Raw genomic sequence first — 17859 nt, 5'->3', positions numbered from 1 at the left:
ATCCCCCGTGAGGCAGTCCCTAGAGAAACGATTCCATTCAAGGAAAGTTGGGGGAAAAAATAAAAAGGTTGGCTTGGATGAGCACCCATTGCAAGGAAAGTTGGGGGGGGTGGGTGGAAAAAGTTGGCTTGGATGAGCAGCTGGCCTGGCAGGCAAACGAGACGGGACAAGCACCTTGGGGAGTGGGACACCAGGCTCAGCAGCAGCCTGCAAAGCTGCACTGATCTCGCCATCATCATTGGGCACCTGAGGACACTGCAGACAGACGGACGGGTGTGTGAAGCAAAGTCTCCTTTGAAATAAAGGGGAGACACAGAGGTGGAGGGAGCACATAGTCCCCAAGGGTTCACCTCCCCAGGCACTGCCTGCTCCCAGCATGCACAGATGCCAGGCCAGCCTTGGGACCGCTGCCCCTGCCTGGTGCTCAGCTGCATTAGAGGTGTCTGTGGCAGGTCGGTCCTTCCACATCCCAACCCACCAGGATCGTGCTGAGTTTGCTGGGGCCTCTCTTTTTTCTGCTGGGATGTCTCAGGCTCCCTGCACACCAGGAGTCTGCTGAGACACGTCCATACAAATACAGCAGTGTCAGCATATGGGAAAGGAAGCGTGAAAGCAGGAGGGTTTAACTCTGCTACCCCCAACAGATTACGTGGCTAAAATTTCATCATATCCACAGAATCATAGAATTGTTTAGGTTGGAAAAGACCTTTAAGATCATCAAGTCCAACCGTTAACCCAGCACTGCCAATTCTTGGGATGCTGCTATGAATTCACACCCTTTTTTCCTGAGACCTTCAAACTGGCTTCTCCGAGAACACCAGGACTCCCATTGGCATCTCCCACATCCCAGTGATGATGCAAAGTTTGGGCTAACGTTACACTTTAGGGGGGTGTCCTGTCCAGCAGGATGCCTGGGACTCACTGCACATCACCTTGACCAGTATAACTGGGCAGGAATTGCCCTCTCACTGGGTTAGTAGCTGTGCTAAACCCTTCTAGCTTTTTTAGGATGTATGAACTACCTGCTCCTTGCAGCACCTAAGATGTGTAAGCATGGGTTAAGCCCCGACCCCTTGCAAACCTCCATCCCATCCTTTCCCGCCCTCGGTCTGGGGTGGCTTTGGCCAGCTGGTACCTGGAGCAGCTCGAAGGCAGCCAGCAGGTCGCCTGCTGTGGAGTTGCCCCGGTAGATCTGGTAGTACTCCAGCTGCGGGGGGAAGCGTGGCGGGCAGTAGTGTTCATCCGACATCTTCACCACCGGTTTGGCAAAGGTGCGGCCCATGAAGTCAGCTTTGCCCTGGAGAGGCAAAGAGAGCACTTGGGTTTGCTGACCCAGCATGAGGTCTCCCAAATTAGCCCCACAGCTCTCCCCATCGTGGTCAGAACAGGACCAGCCCAGTGGGCCTGGGACACCAAAGCTCAGTGCCAGCTTTCACTCCTGGCTTCTTCAAATAAGGCGAAGCAGGTGGCCTAGGGCTGGGATGGCAAGGAGGCCAGGGCTGAGCAGCTTTTCTAAAGGGAAAGACTCACGTAACATCTCCTTGCCTCCAGCCTCAAAAAAGCTCTTGCTTCACTCTCCAAAAATAAGGTATCATTAAGTTAGAGTCTGAGATTTAACGGAGCAGCAGAGGCTCCTAGTCCATGCCATGGGAGATGTGGAGGGACCATTTTCCACGGGTCAGGAGAAAAGCTGCTTCTCACATCCTCTGCACCATCTGCCTTGCCTTCAACTCAGGAGTGATCACAGCATCTAAATCATAAACATTTTCCTTTGCTGGGATTCATCTTACCACGGTGTCCTGGTCATAGATCTCAATGACAATTATGGGAGGGTCATCCCGCATCTCATGGGCTTCTCCATACAGCTCCACGTTGTCGAAGACCAGCAGTTGGTCCCAGGTCGGGCAAAGAGTCTCATTGAGAACCTGGAAGAACGGGAGAGAGCCTTACTGCTCCAGACAGGGGCTAAGGCCCTGTGCAAGGGCAGCAGACAGGGTGCTGGTCTCCGCTGCCTGGCAGCACTAGTGGGCTGCAGCACACTTTTTTGGACCAGTGAGGCATGGGGTATCTCCCAAGGACCCTTCTGAGAAAAAAAAACCCAACAGTAGGCAAGCAGACACAAATTATTTCCAGTGTCCACCAGGCTTGCTAAAGCTTGGCAGCCCTGGGAAGGGACGACAAAAACTGCTTCAATTTGCTCCAGTTTCTCCTAACCAGGCAGGTGAATCATGGCCACAGGGACACGGGATAGCTGTGTGCTGGTGCGGGGGGACCTGTTGTGAAGGTGCTCCTGGGGAAGGGGCTCCTGGAGACAGTCAAGCCCCAGTGCTGTGGCTGCTTTCCCACCCCAGGACCCCATGATCAACCTAATCCTTGATTCACTAGCAGGCACGAGACCTGTGGCAGGGGAGCAGGATGGAGAGCTGATGGGACATGCAACGCCAGAGCCCAGCCCAGCCCTCCAGGTCAGGAGATGGTGTTCACCTCGGTGCATTGGCTCTGGGAGATAAAGAAGACTCGTGCAAAGGGGTCCGAAAGACCACTGCTGTCGGCTGCAAATAAACTCCTGGCTTGGTACATGTGGGCTCGCAGCTGGAAAACCTGCTTCTCTGCAAGAGAGAGGGGAAGTGAGACAGCTTGATACGCAACCCTGGTGCCCAGCCGTGGGGCTCAGCCTGCAGAGCGAGGTCTCAGGGGCACGCTTTTGCTCAGGGCCAGCACTGATGAAGGATATCGGCTCAAAGCATGAGTCCTGAATGGATACGGACTTCCTCAGCATCCTGCTGGTGGTGGGCAGAATGGGGTAGGGAAGAGGGTGCACAGTTCCCACACCCCACCTCCCCATGAGAGCAGTGGGGGACCTCAGACTGGGACAACTGGGATTATTTCCCCCTTAGCTCCTGAAAGCCCAAGTGGTGTCCAGCCAGGCTCCCTCCTGCCCTCTCCATGTCCTGTCCCCAGACCCATTGCAGGCAAAAAGTCCTTACTGGTGTAAAGGAGGCTGATGGGTGGGAAGGATGGCAGGTTTTGGCCTCTGGCAGTCTTCTTCTCCTCAAAGCCACAGGGCAGGCCACTCAAGAAGTCTTTGCGCTGTTTGTTGAGGCCCAGCCACAAGTACATCTCCATCTTGGCCTGAACTGTCCAACCAGCAGGACCAAAGCCTCTCTTCCCAGGTAGCTGGGCACAAAGGATGGAAGAGTTTACATGGACATAGGGAAGCCCTTAGAGATGGACAGACCACCTCTGGAGCATTCAACTCCTTCTGGTGCATCGTTCATACCACTGCCCCTTAAAACCAGGGACCCAGCCCTCATCATTTTGGATCATGACACTACTCTGGCTCGTGCATTATCTTCTTCCCACCATGTTGGCTTCCTCTTTCTAAGCCAGCATCCTCTTTTGTGGCCAGCTGGATCAAACATCTCTCTCCTTCCAAACGTTTCTCACTTACTGGACTGGGTAAGATCAGTGTTTCACACTTCCTAGCAGCAGACTTCTACCCCTACCAGTAGAGTATGGGTCTGTTTTGCCTAGTATTCAAGCCCCAGCAAAATTGGATACACAGTGCTCTCATCTTCATCTCCCATCCTCCCAGTCCGTCCTTCCTCCATCTCCCTCCTCTTGGCTACAGTTCCCCAGGAAAGACAGACAGGCACCTTGAGGAAGATGGTCTTCACTTTGGCGCAGTCCTTGCCCATCTCCTCATCCACAATGGAGTAGAGGATATCCTTGGAAGGGACGCGGGCGTAGGCAATGCGCTTGTTGTTGCTCATCATCCAGATGAAGATGTCGGGAATAGTGTGCTGGGGCTGTGAACGCCAGCGAAGAGCCCTGTCAGTGTCTCAGCTCTTTCTGACCACGGAGGCACCAGCAGGGCTGGAGGCCTTCTGAAGGCAAATTCAACAGATGCCACAGGAGATGGATGTACCTATTGCCACATTAGCGCCATTGAAATGGTTTTGAGCCTCCCACTGCAGAAGCTTTTCTGCTTAAGAAAAGCTGCTCAGAGCTAAGCTCAGCAGGGTGAAGCCTAGCAGGAAAGAAACTGGGATTTACATTTGTTCTGGTTTAAAAAAAAAAAAATTAGTTTTGGATTAGAAGACTAAAGATTTTCTTTTTCTCTTCTTTCAGGGGCCATGGGGATTGTAAGGCAGTGCCCAAACCTTCATTCTTCACTATGGAAGAAGCTCCCTGTCTGGACATGCCCCATCACACCTTGTAGCCTGGTTTATGTTCTGCTGTGGGGAGTCAAAGCCAAGGAAGGCCTTGCTGTAACAAGGGATATGTAGTCGAGGCTGGGAGCCTGCCACGGGAAATGAGAACAGGAGGTGCAACAACTACAGCTCCCATGAGGGCCAGTAACCCCCAACGGCTGACCCAGTCCTAAACAGTAAAACTAGCAGAGGAATGGTGCAATTTTCCAAAAGAAGGAAAAAGTATTTTGCAGATATTTGGAAAATATTTTCTTTGGAAATACTGTGAGCAACTCCGATGTATTGGACTATTATCTCTTACCCATGAGCTGGAGTGCAGCAAGAGTACGCTGCAGCGATAAAAATTAGACGGTTTGAGTTCTGTGAGAGGACGAAGGGCTGTGGGACAAAGCCCTGAAGAGCCACGTACTTTAACAACTCCCTGCCTAGCCAGGATCAGAAACGGCTCCCTGCTGCTGACTTTAACGCTGTGTGGACACGTGCCACCTTCCGATGACCGATCCCCCAGGGAATCGCGTGGCCTCGCCATGGCTGAGGCTGGCACCAATGCCTCCAGCTCAGCTGCAAGAGGGCCCAGCTCTGTTACTGGCTGGGAAGGGCTCTTAAATTTGTTTTAGCGCTGGCTCGTTCCAACCCAGCAGTGCACAGGCAAGCCTGGGAGGCATGGGGCAGTGAGTAGACTTGGGGTGGCTCCTTGCACAAGACCTGAGCCACGGGGGACCTCTCCTGCCTACAGGGTTTGCAGAGAGGTCTCCATCCATCCCAGGCTGCTGTTAGCATGCTCTGACCCAGAGAACACCCTCTCTCCGTGCAGAGGGACTCACCTCATCTGCCAAGAACCGGAGTTTCTGCAGGAAGTTTTGCACCAGCTTCAGCTTGTCTTTCATGGTGTTCTTCTTCACCTGCGACCGCAGAGTCGTGGCTTGCTGCCCCATGTTCTCCTGCGGTTAAAGGGGAGCCCAGGACATCACGTAAGCAAGAGCAGAACGGAGCACAGAGAAGGGAGCAGCACCAGGCAGGTCTCCGGCATTTGGAGAGGGGTGGTGAGGAGGCAGATGCCTTAATCCCACCACGTGCACCCTGGTGATGGTACTTCTGACACCCGTTCATCAACCTTGGTGGGATGCAGGGAGGGGCCCTGACAGTTCAGGGACGTCTGTCCCAGAGGGAGGTACACAGGGCAGAGCGGTGTCAGTTGTGCTTAGGGCATTTTGGGGTGGCTTCAAGCCTGGTGTTAAAGATAGTCTCTCCCCTTCTGCTGTAATCCAGCACCTGACAGTTCAGAAAAGGGGACGTGGAGGCTTTCACATGTTAAATTCCTTGCTCTGCAGGATGCAGCTGGCTACTGAAGCTGGTGCCAGGGCTGTGGCAGCTGGATAAGCCAGCTGTACATCTCTTTTGCACCTCCAACTCCTTTGCAAGGAGCTGGGCTACCAGCCCCAAAGACTTAGGCTATATCGACCCCTGGAGCAGCTGTGCTCTGCAGGGTTCCCCTGAATTACCCCTTCCCGGTTTCCTCAGCTGTTTGACAGCAATGCAGCTCCTCCTCTGTGCCCCCAGATTTCTTTCCAAGGCAAAGCAGATTGTGGTGGAGGGGAGGCAGCAGCAGGCACCCAAGTGCCACGTGGGACCCATGCAAGACCCAAGTGCTCTTGAGCTCCTCTTTTTGGAAATAAACCCCAAACCCTCAATCCACAGAGACTAGAAATCAGCACACCTAAGGACCAAAGTTCCCCATTTCATTGACAAGGTCCAGTCCCGTTCATGAATTCTTCTCCCTGCCTGGCTGAATCCCACTTACCAGCTCCCTCATGCAGGACTTGAGCCTCTCCCGGTCCAACCTCGTGCGGGAAGAGTGGTGCTGGTCCTTGTCAGCCAACGTCACGAAGCGCCTGGTGGAAAAGGGCAGCAGCATGAATCCCGTGGGAGCCCGTGGGCTCTCCTCAAGCAGCCGTGGCTGGCTGGGGCTCTGCCAGCAGGAGGGCACGTCACTGGAGGGAAATGCCCTCGTTCCCACCAGTCTGCAATGCAATTGTGGCCAAGTGGCCTGTTCGCACCCAACGCTGAGTGTGATGTGTGGGATGTAGGTGCTGATCAGGTACCAGCCTGTGGAGGCCACAAGATTGAGGCTCTCACGACTGGTTTGGGGTCTTTGGGGTGCAAACGTAAGCACCACCTCACCCATGCTCCAAGCCAGAAAGTGGCTGATATGGTGTTGTACCAATGTGATGAAATGCTTGCCCATCATCCAGAGGCTAAGGCAAGCTGGGCTTACGCTCACAACCTTGCCCATAGCCCCGCAGAGAGCAGGGGTCTGCAGTGTGCCACCTTTGCCCATCTTTTACTCACAAGCACCCGCTGCTCAGCTCCTCCAGGACCCCTCGGAGCCGGCGCTCCGGGTGCGGCTTCTCCGTCTTGATCATTTCTTGCACATCATTGAGCCCTTCCTCCTGCAGCGGCGATGGGGGAAGCGGTGAGGGGACGGTGGGGCAGAGCCCTGCAGTGGGACAAGGTCCCCCCCGAGGTCCAGCACGACATAAAGCAGCCCTGCAGGGACTGCCAGTGGGAAACATCTGCTGCTTCTCCAGACCTGCCGGCCTCAGGGCCCAGGTCTGGCACATATTTGGTTGCAGGGACCTGGCTGTGGGTGATGGGAATGGCTCCACTGCCCCGCATGAGACCAGCTGGCCAAGGTCCACAGCAACTTGGCTGGACCTGCCAGGTTCTCCCTCTGCAGATCCTGCCGTGACCCTGCCAACGCAGAACTGTCACAAAGGCTCCTTGGGAATTAGCTGAGACTATTAAGGAGGCTCTGCCACACAAATGGTTCTCCCCTGCAGTCCACGGGGACAAAGCCTCCCTGCTCCTGCTCCCTGTGGTGGGCACACCTGGGTCCGACCTACAGAAAATTCAATGAGCCCCTAGGATTTGGACATTCGAGTTGTGGAGCATTTATCACTGGGAAAGTTCCCCCTTTCTGGCACAAGTTTGCTAGTGGGTCCTTGCACTGTTGTCCCTGCTCTGTGACAAGCTGCAGAGATGCACAGGGAGCCTGGGTGTGCCTCAGGCCAGCCCCATGCCCCAAGCTGTCTCCCTCCCTCCCTCCCCAGCAGGCACTCACCAGCTTGTCCGCAATCTTGTCCATGATGTTGGCATTATACAACCTGCGGCGCTGGTCCTGCCACCAGCTCTTGATATAGATACAGGGCTTCTTCTCAAAGTACGGTAGATGGAAGTAGTTCCTGCAAGAGGAGGCAGAAGAGATGCTCCATGGGGGTAACGCTCGCAGCCAAGAACAGCCCCTGTCCCACACCTCTCCCGGGGAGGCGATGCTGTGGTGGGGAGGGGGATACGTAGGAGGTCAGGCGTGGGAGAGAGGGTGCTGATGTGAATTGCAGCTTGAAGAACGGAGGCTCCGTCTCTCCTAGCACCCTTCCCAACACCAGACCCGGGGTGGAAGGGTGCAGTGCCCAGGGATTGCAAATTCACCATCTCAGATCTGGTGGCCCAGAGAGAAACTAGGGAATTTCCCACTCCATGACCTCACCCATGGCCCATCAGAGAGCAAACATCTCCAGCGTGGCAGCAGCGTGAGCGGCGGCACAAGGGAAACCGAAGCCTTAACACCATTTTCTGAATGCTGGTGAGCATCTCCTACAGTCCCCTGGCCTTCCCAGCAGGCAGAGGGCTCTGCCCTTTGCAGAGCTGACAGGTTTCCCTATGCTGGGGGGATGGAGCAGGAATAGTCATGGTGCAGTTAAAGGAAGGATGAGGCTGAAGAATGGGTTCATGCTTCTTGGATGCCTGAGCGCTGGCTATGAGCTGGGATCCATCCACTGCAGATCCTCCCGCACCTGGGATCACTCTCAGTTAAAAACCAGCTTCAGCTCATCCTTCCAAAGCCATGGGGGTATTTCCAGCCAGAAGATGTCAGCAGAGCCCCATGGTTGAGCGAGAGGCTCCCAGCACCCAGGGGCTGGAGACATCTGGGTAAACACCATGAGATTCAGAGCTCAGGGTACAGGCTCAAAAACATCGGGGCTTCTCATCGTCGTTTGGCGTTCACCTTGACAAGGAGCTGGTGAACAAGCGAGGGAACCCCAGGTAGACGTTTTTATCTGGGGTGCAAATACCATCGATTCAGTGCGGTTTGTTTCATTTCCCAATTGAATTAAGTCAGCCAGTTCATTCTGTTAACACCTACCTACTGGCATAACACAGTTAAAATCCACTTTAAGCATATCTCATCGGGTTACATCCAATTAGCTTTCCTTAGTACTAGTCCTTTGTATGCAAATCCAGGCTGTGGCTGAAGCCCAGCCCATGCATCCCCAGACGCTTGTGCTGATCCCCTTCAGTTCTGATCCAGCTGCTGGGGACAGAAAGCACCCACCAGAATCACCCTTGCGGCTGTCTGGATTTCGTCTGTATTTTAGGGAAACTGCTACCTGCACATCACAAAGCAATTAGTAAAGCAGACAAAAAAATTGTCGTAATTTTAGAGCTGGAGAAACCAAGGCAGAGAAAACAGAAGCAGTTTCTCCACTGACAACCAGCTGTGCATCAACAGAGCCAGGGTAGGACCCAGTTTCCCAAGCCCTGGTTCTGTTAAACACCAGAGCGTGGCTGTCAATAAGCGATGGGGACAGAGTGACCAAAGTGCTGCGAACTAGGGAGACTGAGAGGATTTTAAGTCTTCTACCCCAATCTCCTGCCTAACATGCTCTCAAGAACATTTTCCAGCAGTTTTTTTGCATCCTTTCCCCTTTGTGTGTCTGCGACCTTGTCTAGCTTTTAAGACCCGAAGCAATGAAGAAATGCACCTTGCCTTGGCGCAAATGACCTTCATTACTGAAATCCATGCCTTGGCTCTAGAGGGACTTTGCCTGTCTCCACATGGTGCCCATGATGTTTTTATGTATCAGGCAGCTAGAGAGAGCACAGATGCAAAGGCCAGACCTCTCCTCCCTGCTGGGCAGTACTGGGTTGTGCCACCAAGGGTGGCAGCAATCCTAGAGAAGGACCTGGTTTTAGACTCGTTTCTTAAATGTACGAAACGTACGTATGGGAGTGAACCTGTTTTTTCAGTGCCCAACAACGATTTTTTTTTAATCCACTGGTTAACTTCATCCTTATTTGCCGTAGGGGAAGAGCACTAAAGGTATCAGATAGCCATGAGCTTTGGGTGCATATCTGGCCAGGTGGGTGAAGGATGTCCTTTGTAGGGTAGCCTGGGAGGTGAATTCAGCCCTTATTGGACATCAGAGAATCCACAGGCGTGCTCAGAACTGTAGGGAACGGGGTGGATGTTCAGCTGGCAGACTGTGGTATCTAAGATGAGGTATCTACACATGGTATCTAATCTCCCTTTACGGGGCATGGCGATCTGGTCCCCGCTGCTGCTCCCAGGTCTGTTTGGCCGAATGACTCCAGGCCCTGCGATGTCACCGACTTCACCTCTGCCTTCATCTCTGCAGGCAGCGGTGGGAGCTTGGACACCCAGCGCATGTGGGAACACCTACAGACCACGTCTGAACTGAGAGCCACATCTCTGCCCAGTGGCACTTCGGTGGCCAGGCAGGCACGCTTACCTGTCTGTGACCAGGGGCTTCACGGGTTGAGACGAGGAAACGGAGATCAGCTCTCCATCCTCATCACCTTCATCCTCACTTGAGTTCTGGAGCAGCTCGGACTCCTCCTCGTCTCCATCCCCTCCCTCTTTCTTTCTCCGCAGGACAGGTTTGGTCATGCCATCAATCTGGTTCCCATAGTTACCTCAAGAAAAAAACGTGAAATAAAGTCACAGGGCTGTAACTCCAATGGGGCTCAATCTCTTGGCTTTAATTCAGGTTGGGAAGAAGATTTATCTGCAGGAACCACGGGGGACAGCAGAGTTCAACTCTCTGGCCACAGCACAGCATGAACACAACAGATGATTTAGGGCCCTGCATGGCTTGTGCCGGTAAAGCAGCCATCGCCTTCTCCCTAAACTGAGAGCCCTGCACGTGTTAGCATGGAAAACGGGTAATAAACCCTGTTCTTGGCCTCATAACTTGCATTCCCTGCCAAGCAGGCTTCAAAACACCCTCCCCAAAAAACAACCAACCTATTGTGACCTCGAAGTTGATGGGTTTGTCACCAATCTTCCTGTCGATCATGGTAGCTTCCAGGAAGGCTCCAAAGAGAAAGAACTCCTCCATCTTCCCAGTGCAGTTCTGCAGGAGAAATCCCGGGGATGAGGGTTGAGGTCAGCCGGAGGGACACCCAGGAGGGCAGGTCCCCTTGGGCAGAGGGTGCATCACCTGGCACCCCTGAGCACCCTCATGGGCTTGTTGAAGGTGAGGTGCCACTGCTGGGGCTTTCCAGGGGACCATGAGGGTTCTCTCCCCCAGCCTGAGCCGCCTCTAGGCTCACTGCAGAGAGAGTTTAATTAAAGATTTTAGCCTAACTTTTAAATGTGTTGGCTTAACTGAGGTCAGTCGTCCCTCGCACGTGAGGGACTGTCTAAGGGACATTCAGGAACACGAGCCTGAGTTCACTCCCAAATTGAATTTATCAAACCACACCGAACCTTCTGCCTGGATGCTCTTTCAGAACTGGAATGGCTTTATTTCCAGGCGGCTTCTTTTTCCCTGGAGGCGAATCAAAGCCACTTTATTTCTGAAGGAGAGCTTTCACACAGAGGGTGCACTGCCATCAGACTTCTCCGTTTCTACTTCACACCCTTGGCGCACATGGATTGATTTATGCAGGCATCCCCAGGCAGGACAAGCCTGGATGTGCCTGTTCATGCAGAGCACAGGCAGCAGCCTTGCGGGGTCTATGTGTCAAGACTAAAGCTGTGGGGCTTCTCTTGTTGGGAAAAAGCCATTCATCTTCTCTGACGAGTTCCACCCTGCCAGATTTGGTTGGGAAATAGATTAGGTTCTTGGCTTCTGTTTGAAACCCAACTTCACAGTAGCAGTGAGACATCTGGCATTAGGAGATGGCTCTCTTTGTCTAACTCCCAACTGAAGAAACATCTCAAAGTTTAGGATCCTCCCTCACTCAGATATTCCTTCTGCCCAGCACTCCTAAGAGAGGCGAGCATTTGAATGATCATAAAATCTGAAATCCTTGCAAGATTTGCTTTCGTTGTGCTGGGGGATCCAGAACATTTAGGACAACACTAAATGAAATCCTCGATTTGGGAGACCAAAGATAAAAAACCAAGAGGCCTGAGACCCAAGACTGCTGGCAGCTGTAGGGTTAGGGGCAACTTACATCAGCAATTGATGTGGCCTGCTCAACTTGCACCTCGGTGGAGCTGTTGATCTCTGGGTTGGTGGTGTCCAAGATCTCCACAGCAAGACTCATCAAAAGCCTGGCCCGGAAGGAGACGCCTTCACCCAGACCCTCATTCAGCTCTTGGTGCTCGTCCATCAGGGTGTAGTTCCGAGTGGAGCCATACATGTTCACCCACGCGGGGCCAAAGGTGGGCAGGAAGCCTGCAGTAGACATGCACGTAGGGAAGGGGATGTGCACGGAGGAGGGCATGTCTGCCTCGGGATACAAACTCACTTATGGACTGGCATCACTTTCCTGGTCTGTCTACGGTGATGCAGGCTTGAATATGCACATGTGTGTGCCTGGAATTGCACGATTGCAACCGTACATAGAGACAGTCTGCCAGTGGAGACAGTGATGGGGACTGTGCAGTGCACCGGCCCAAAGACAGAGGCGAGTCTCCCATCGGGAAGTTACCCAACGTGAGAGTCAAGAAAAAAGTCCTCTTTCTAGAGCCATCTTTGGTTTCACATTGGTCCTGGCCATGTACGCTGGTGTGTTCATGTGTGCGTGAATGGGGGAACCCGTCAGATATTCATCCATTCATGGCAATGAATTTTCTGTTCTTGGGTGTCTTTGCTTTCAAGTGGTAAACTGGAAGCTTGTGATGGGGCTTGGCTTTCAAAGAGTGCATGTCCAGTGACCTCAGAAGACCACTGCAGTGAATCAAGGTCTCTCCGGCTGGGGACCAAGAAGCAGCTATCTCCAGGGGTGGGGAAGGAGCCTATGCTATTTTGCTAACTCTCTGCCAAAGGGATGTCTCTCTACCATGAAGAAGGTAGCTCAGTCTGCCCCCGCCTTAGCTTTACCTTTGTCTCCTTCATTAGAGATCTTCCGCAAGTCAATGAAATGGGTACCAATGGCCACATCATTGACTTTGTCCGAGTCTCGGATCTGGATCTTTATCCGCTTGCACAACGGGGGGAACATTTCTGTGAAGACTATTTGCTCGTTCCAGAGAGGCTCATAGCTGCTTTTTTGTATGGATGTCTTCCCCTGCCGAGTGGGAGGAGATAGATGTTTGACAAGGGTTTGAGCTCCCAAACCATCCCTCACAACCTGAACTGCTCCCTTGCTCATGATCACCGAAACGTGCATTCTGTCTTGTGGCTCTCCTCTCCTCAGTAACAAGCTTCTTTCCTCAACTGGAGAGTGCTGCAACCCACCATAGAGTGCACAAGAGAGGGGAAACATAGCGAACAAGGTGGCTTTGCCCTGCATCTCAGCATCTACGTGCCAGGACAACCGAGATCATCTCTGGCCACCTGCACAATGGCTGGTCCTGCTCATGTTACCTCCCAGGGTCACCCTGGTACGGCACGCAGCTTGCTCACCTTCTGCCCTGCAAAGGCCACCTGCACGTAGGGGTCTACCAAGTCCTTGTTCTCCCCAATGAGAGCCTTCTTCACGTTGGCCATGATGCTGGTGTTCATACGGGGCAGTCCCTCTGCTCGATAGATCTTGATGTAGAAACGAGCCCACTGCCTCTCCGGAGGGACCCCGTCGGGGAGGAGGAGGTTCCTGCAACATCAACAGATGATAGGCTTGGAAACAGCTGCTGGGGCTGGCGGGTTTGTCAGGAGAGGCTTACCGAAGAGTGAGAAGCTGCCCCACTTTCTGAGCACAGGCTCTGTGGGGGTGGAAAGATGACCATTTCTGCTGCCATAGATTTTATTGGTGTCCTGTTTCTGCCCATCCTCCTGTTTTGGGGTGGGAAGTGGTGGTTTTGTAAGCAAAAACTTAGAGGAGCCCCTTGAGGTGCCCCTGGGACAAATGTCCCTGGCATTTCACTAAAGGGATATAATCATTATCGTCAGGGGAGTCTAGAGGACAATTAAACTCAACTTAATTTAGACATCAAAAGCAGGCCAGATGAATGGGATGTTAGAAGAGCCTTTTTTCTTTATCAGGGCACAAGGGGAGCTGGGGTGATTATTTTGGGGGGAGACTTGAACTCCACGAAATTGCTTTTCTTGGCATATTTGGCTTTCCTCTTCTGGGGGAAGAAATGAGAGCCACGGCAGACGCTGTGAACAAAACTATTTCTAGAGGAATTGCTGGAGTTGTCCATGAAAAAGTGGGATCATAGCACCACTGCAGCATCGAACGATGTCCCAAAATAGTTCAGGTGGTGCCTCAAGCCCCCTGGTCCCCAGCAAGTCAAGAGAGCTGAACTGGTATCTTGCTATTAGTCTGGGTTTCTGACTATGCGGTGAGAGGCTGAGAGGTAGACTTGAAAGCCTGTGGTTGTACTTCAAGATATTTAATTAGCCTGAAATGTTTTGGGCTAGAACTAAGTTTTAAGCTCTCCTGATTTTTCTACAACAGCTTTTTAGATGGTCTGGGGAGTCACAGAGCCCTGCCCACCCAGGCAGCCCAGGAAACCTCATCCAGAACCCAGGCAGCCTGGGAAACCTCATCCAGACCTCCCTGCTCTGCCCTGGCAGTAAGTGATGAGACCCCATCCCATCCCATCCCCAACAGGAGCATTAGGTGCACAGTGGGGACATCAGGTTGGTTGACGTCAGGCTGGCGTTGGTTTAGAGAGCTCAACAACCAGCAGATGGTCTGACCTGATAGAAATGACTAGTCTGTACTTGATATGACCTGGATTTGCACCAGTAATCTGCCACGCGTTCTCTCTCTGAAAAGCAACTTATCGGTCCCTCTGGTTTCATTGCACAAGGTAGGTATGGGTACTAGAGGGGCTGTCAGTCTGATCTGGTGGGGATGCTGTCCTCATTGTACGATCCAAGGTACAGAGATGCGAAAAGCCATTCCCAAGAAAGTCTGTGTGAAGCTGGCTCTGCAGATCCTTACCCTTCAATATCATCCTCGTCCGTCTCATTGGCTTTGTGTGGTGTCTTGATGTTGTCCCCTTTCCCTACCACGGCGATGTCACACTTCAGGTAACCTTTCAGCCCGGCGGTGAGATCCTCGGGGTCGGAAAGGATGGCCCATTTGTGGTAGAACTGGTGCTCTGGAAGCCAGGAGACAAGACAGTCATTTATCAGAATGAGACAGCAATTACCACAAGGACTGGAAATGTAAGCGACATCTTCAGGTGTCAGGAATTCAGACAGAAACCCCTGAAAAATTCATTAGGAAGATGTGTCTCATGTTGAAGACTGAGAAGAAATGGGATAAACTGCCTGAAGGGGGGTGGAGTCTCCATCACTGGAAGTCACTGTCTCTGGAGGTGTTCACCATCCCCAGAGGTATCCAAAAGATGTGTAAACGTGGCGCTTAGGGACATGGTTTAGTGGTGGACTTGGTAGCGTTAGCCTAACAGTTGGGCTCGATGACCTTAAGGGTCTTTTCTGACTGAAATGATTCTATGATTCTAACTCGTTGAGGTCCCAGGTGCCTTTTGGATGGTGTTAGAACGACTTCATCCTTCTGTGGAGCAGGGAACCAGACTAGATGTTCCCTTAAGGTCCCTCCAGCATCATCTGCTGAGCACCCCTGAAGTACAACCTCCTCCGGAGGTGCTGAGTGCTCTTTCCTGACCATAGAGGGAGCCCAGGTGACTTGCTTATATCTAGGGTACTAAAACTAAGTTAGATAAGCATCACCCAAAGAAACTAGCACCTGCCCGGCCGCCCGACAAGGACATTTATTCAATGGTGCCAGTAGGCACATCAGACTGGTTGCAAACAGCGTTTACATACCAGGCTGAGTATAAACAGTTCCAACATCCATCTTGAAGGAGCCTACCAAAGTCCCACTGCGCAAGAGGTTTTTTGAGTGGATCACCTGGAAATCGAGAGAGGAAAACAAGTCAGACTTTTTTCCATGCCCTGGGAGCCATAAGGGTCTTTGCAGAGGTGTTGAGTGTCAGCTGGGAAAGGAGCTGATGCATTTTCCTTGGTCTGTGCAGGACCTTGGTCTGTACAAGGACACTAAGAGGCATGGTGGGGTTGGCAGCTCTTGCTTAGCAGTCTTGCAAACAAGCGTATACTTGGATTGAATAGAAAAAAAATGCAAAGAAGATATTAATCTTTGAAACAAGATGTAGTTTTCCAGCCGCTATGGCAACAAACACTGGGACATTTACCTGAAGTCTGGGTCTTTAGGATGCTTGAAATCTATGGTCTAATTCCCTTTGTGGGAGAAATCGTACAGCCGGTGTGTGCATGGGATAGATACAGATACTCCTCATTAGTGTGCTTTGGTCAGTGCATCTGCAAATCATGTTCATCGCCCTGCTCCGTGGCTGTGGGCTTCGCTCTCAGCATCTGCGGCCCTCAATTTCCACAATAGCTCTGCCAGCCTCATGCCTCAGGAAATCCTCTGGCAGACGTGGGAAGTCTTGTGTCTCCCCAAGCCCAAACACATCCCGAGACAGGTTTAATTCTGCCTGGCTCTAAAATACCAGAGATTGGCCATGGAGGGAGATAGTGAACGCAGGAGTGGAGCTGTGTGGCCCCAGCAATGAAGGTCAGTGACAGAAAGAGGGACTGGGGGTCTGCAAAAGAGGTGAGGCTCCTAGGACCGAACACCTCAGCTCCCATTGGGGGTCTCATGTCAAGGACCTTAAATCCATCCCCAGTGCATATGTAAAATGGGCTGGTTTCTTCCAAAACCCCGTGAAAAGGACAATGCAACCATGCTCACTTACGGACAGCTTGATGATCTTGTCGAACATGACATCTGGGGGGACGTGGAAATCGAAGACGAAGTACTGAAAGGGAAAGAGCAGTTGTGAAGGCAGCAGAGCCAGGGTGGGCTCCTTTTGGATTGAAGGACAGCATTACGGTGCACGGTTCAGCTGGAGAAGCTGTGACTGCCTGGAGGAGCATCCTGGAGCACCCATCACAGCATGGACGGATCCATGTGAGCCCCAGCACTGACAGCCTCTGCAGTCTGAGGAACTAGAAGGAAGCACTAGCTTCTTGGAAAAACTGAGACTAATTTAGCACAGATCAAGTGAGTGCACTTTTTTATCATTTTGCAAAATACCAGAGGGCAAAGGCTTCAGTTCTCCTTCTGTGTGGTTTGAGATTTCATCTCATTCTGACAAGAGGTGACAGAAGAAAAAAACCCAAGTGACAAGAAATTACATTTAATTGACTAAAACAGCAACGTAGAGCCCAAGGAGTGGGTAGCTGCGAGCATCACCGGAGGACAGACCCACCTCATTGTAGTAAGGGCAATTGGTCGATTCCTTCATGGATGTGTATTTCTTTTCCTCTCCAACCTCCACGCAGACCACGGGGTCCATGTTGAGCCCAACCAGCTGCCGGGCCTCGATGATGGTGATGCTGACCTGGGGAGAGGAATTCGTGCACCTTCACCTCCTGAGAGCAGCATCAGATGCCTTAACCCCTGCCTCCCCATCTCTCATTTTTGAGGCATTTTCAGTGCAATGGTGGAAGCTCTGGGATCTACTGGTCACACTGGGATGCTCGGACAAGCCTGAGCGAGCTGCAGTGCGGTATGGGATGCAGGAAACCCTGGGCATGCCTACTGCTTCGGCCTCAGAGCATGGGTGGCTTCATGCAAGGTGTAAAGTCAAATGGATTTAGCTAAGCTGCAGGAGCGGAGGCTCGGTTGGCGAGAGCCCGGCTGGCTTCACTTGCTTCTGCTAGAAGACACAAAGGGTTGCAGTTGGACTAGATGATTGTTGTAGGTCCCTGCCAACTGAAATATTCTATTCTACTCTATTCTACTCTGCTTTTTATTATTTCTGGAGTATTCCCCACCGTTTCATGGTTCAACCCTCCTATACGCGTGCATACACACGTGCCGTTTTATTTAAATGAGGTACTCCTGTATGTGGTATATGGAAAATAAACTACCTTCAACAGAATAGGAGCAAATCATCCAGATGAAACACTTGCATGTATTTATGACACAGAAGTTTGTCATTCACAATTCAATCCACCTTGTGACATTAAATTACTATTAGGTATTTAGATCGTATCTAAATTCCTTTATTGCAATATTAAATTCATATTAAGAACTCCTGCTTGGATTATACCTAAATTTCTTAATTTAACTAAAAAACATAAGGTGTCGCTTCATGTAGGTACAAAATCTTTTCAATTCCCAGCAGCCATTTTTCTAGAGCTATCTCTAAAATCTGTCACAAGTTGGTGGTAGGATAGGTAACCTCCAAGTTTCAAAGCATAGTGAATTTGGGTATCATTTAAAATTATTATTTTAAAATAACATGAGCTCTCAGTCCTGGCTCCCTTGAAGCCCAACAGATGAGTTAATTTACACATGCCTTCTCTAGCTGTCATTACTTATTTTTGTAACTTCAACTCAGCTTTATCTTAAATCATATAATAATGGAAAATAGAAATCTATTCAA

General features: G+C 51.6%; 1 protein-coding gene across 4 annotated transcripts in view; it reads right to left on the bottom strand.

Annotated features, from left to right (window-relative positions):
- OTOF (otoferlin) overlaps positions 1–17859 on the bottom strand; it is a gene marked incomplete at both ends in the record, with an annotated part of 108879 nt that overhangs the window by 19612 nt on the left and 71408 nt on the right. For all 4 annotated transcript variants that reach the window (XM_082306316.1, XM_082306317.1, XM_082306318.1 and 1 more), the window contains 18 exons: positions 1136–1297; positions 1791–1925; positions 2485–2609; positions 2988–3177; positions 3657–3809; positions 5039–5155; positions 6016–6106; positions 6564–6664; positions 7336–7456; positions 9806–9989; positions 10321–10429; positions 11478–11701; positions 12350–12536; positions 12875–13061; positions 14361–14520; positions 15212–15296; positions 16162–16224; positions 16678–16809. In XM_082306316.1, the coding sequence (XP_082162442.1) occupies positions 1136–1297; positions 1791–1925; positions 2485–2609; positions 2988–3177; positions 3657–3809; positions 5039–5155; positions 6016–6106; positions 6564–6664; positions 7336–7456; positions 9806–9989; positions 10321–10429; positions 11478–11701; positions 12350–12536; positions 12875–13061; positions 14361–14520; positions 15212–15296; positions 16162–16224; positions 16678–16809 (2526 nt within the window). The remainder of the gene's footprint in view (positions 1–1135; positions 1298–1790; positions 1926–2484; positions 2610–2987; positions 3178–3656; positions 3810–5038; positions 5156–6015; positions 6107–6563; positions 6665–7335; positions 7457–9805; positions 9990–10320; positions 10430–11477; positions 11702–12349; positions 12537–12874; positions 13062–14360; positions 14521–15211; positions 15297–16161; positions 16225–16677; positions 16810–17859) is intronic.

This window comes from Platalea leucorodia, assembly GCF_965183815.1.
Source record: "Platalea leucorodia genome assembly, chromosome: 3".
In the NCBI taxonomy this organism is placed as follows: Eukaryota; Metazoa; Chordata; class Aves; order Pelecaniformes; family Threskiornithidae; genus Platalea; species Platalea leucorodia.
This window is presented reverse-complemented; position numbering and strand designations above follow the sequence as displayed.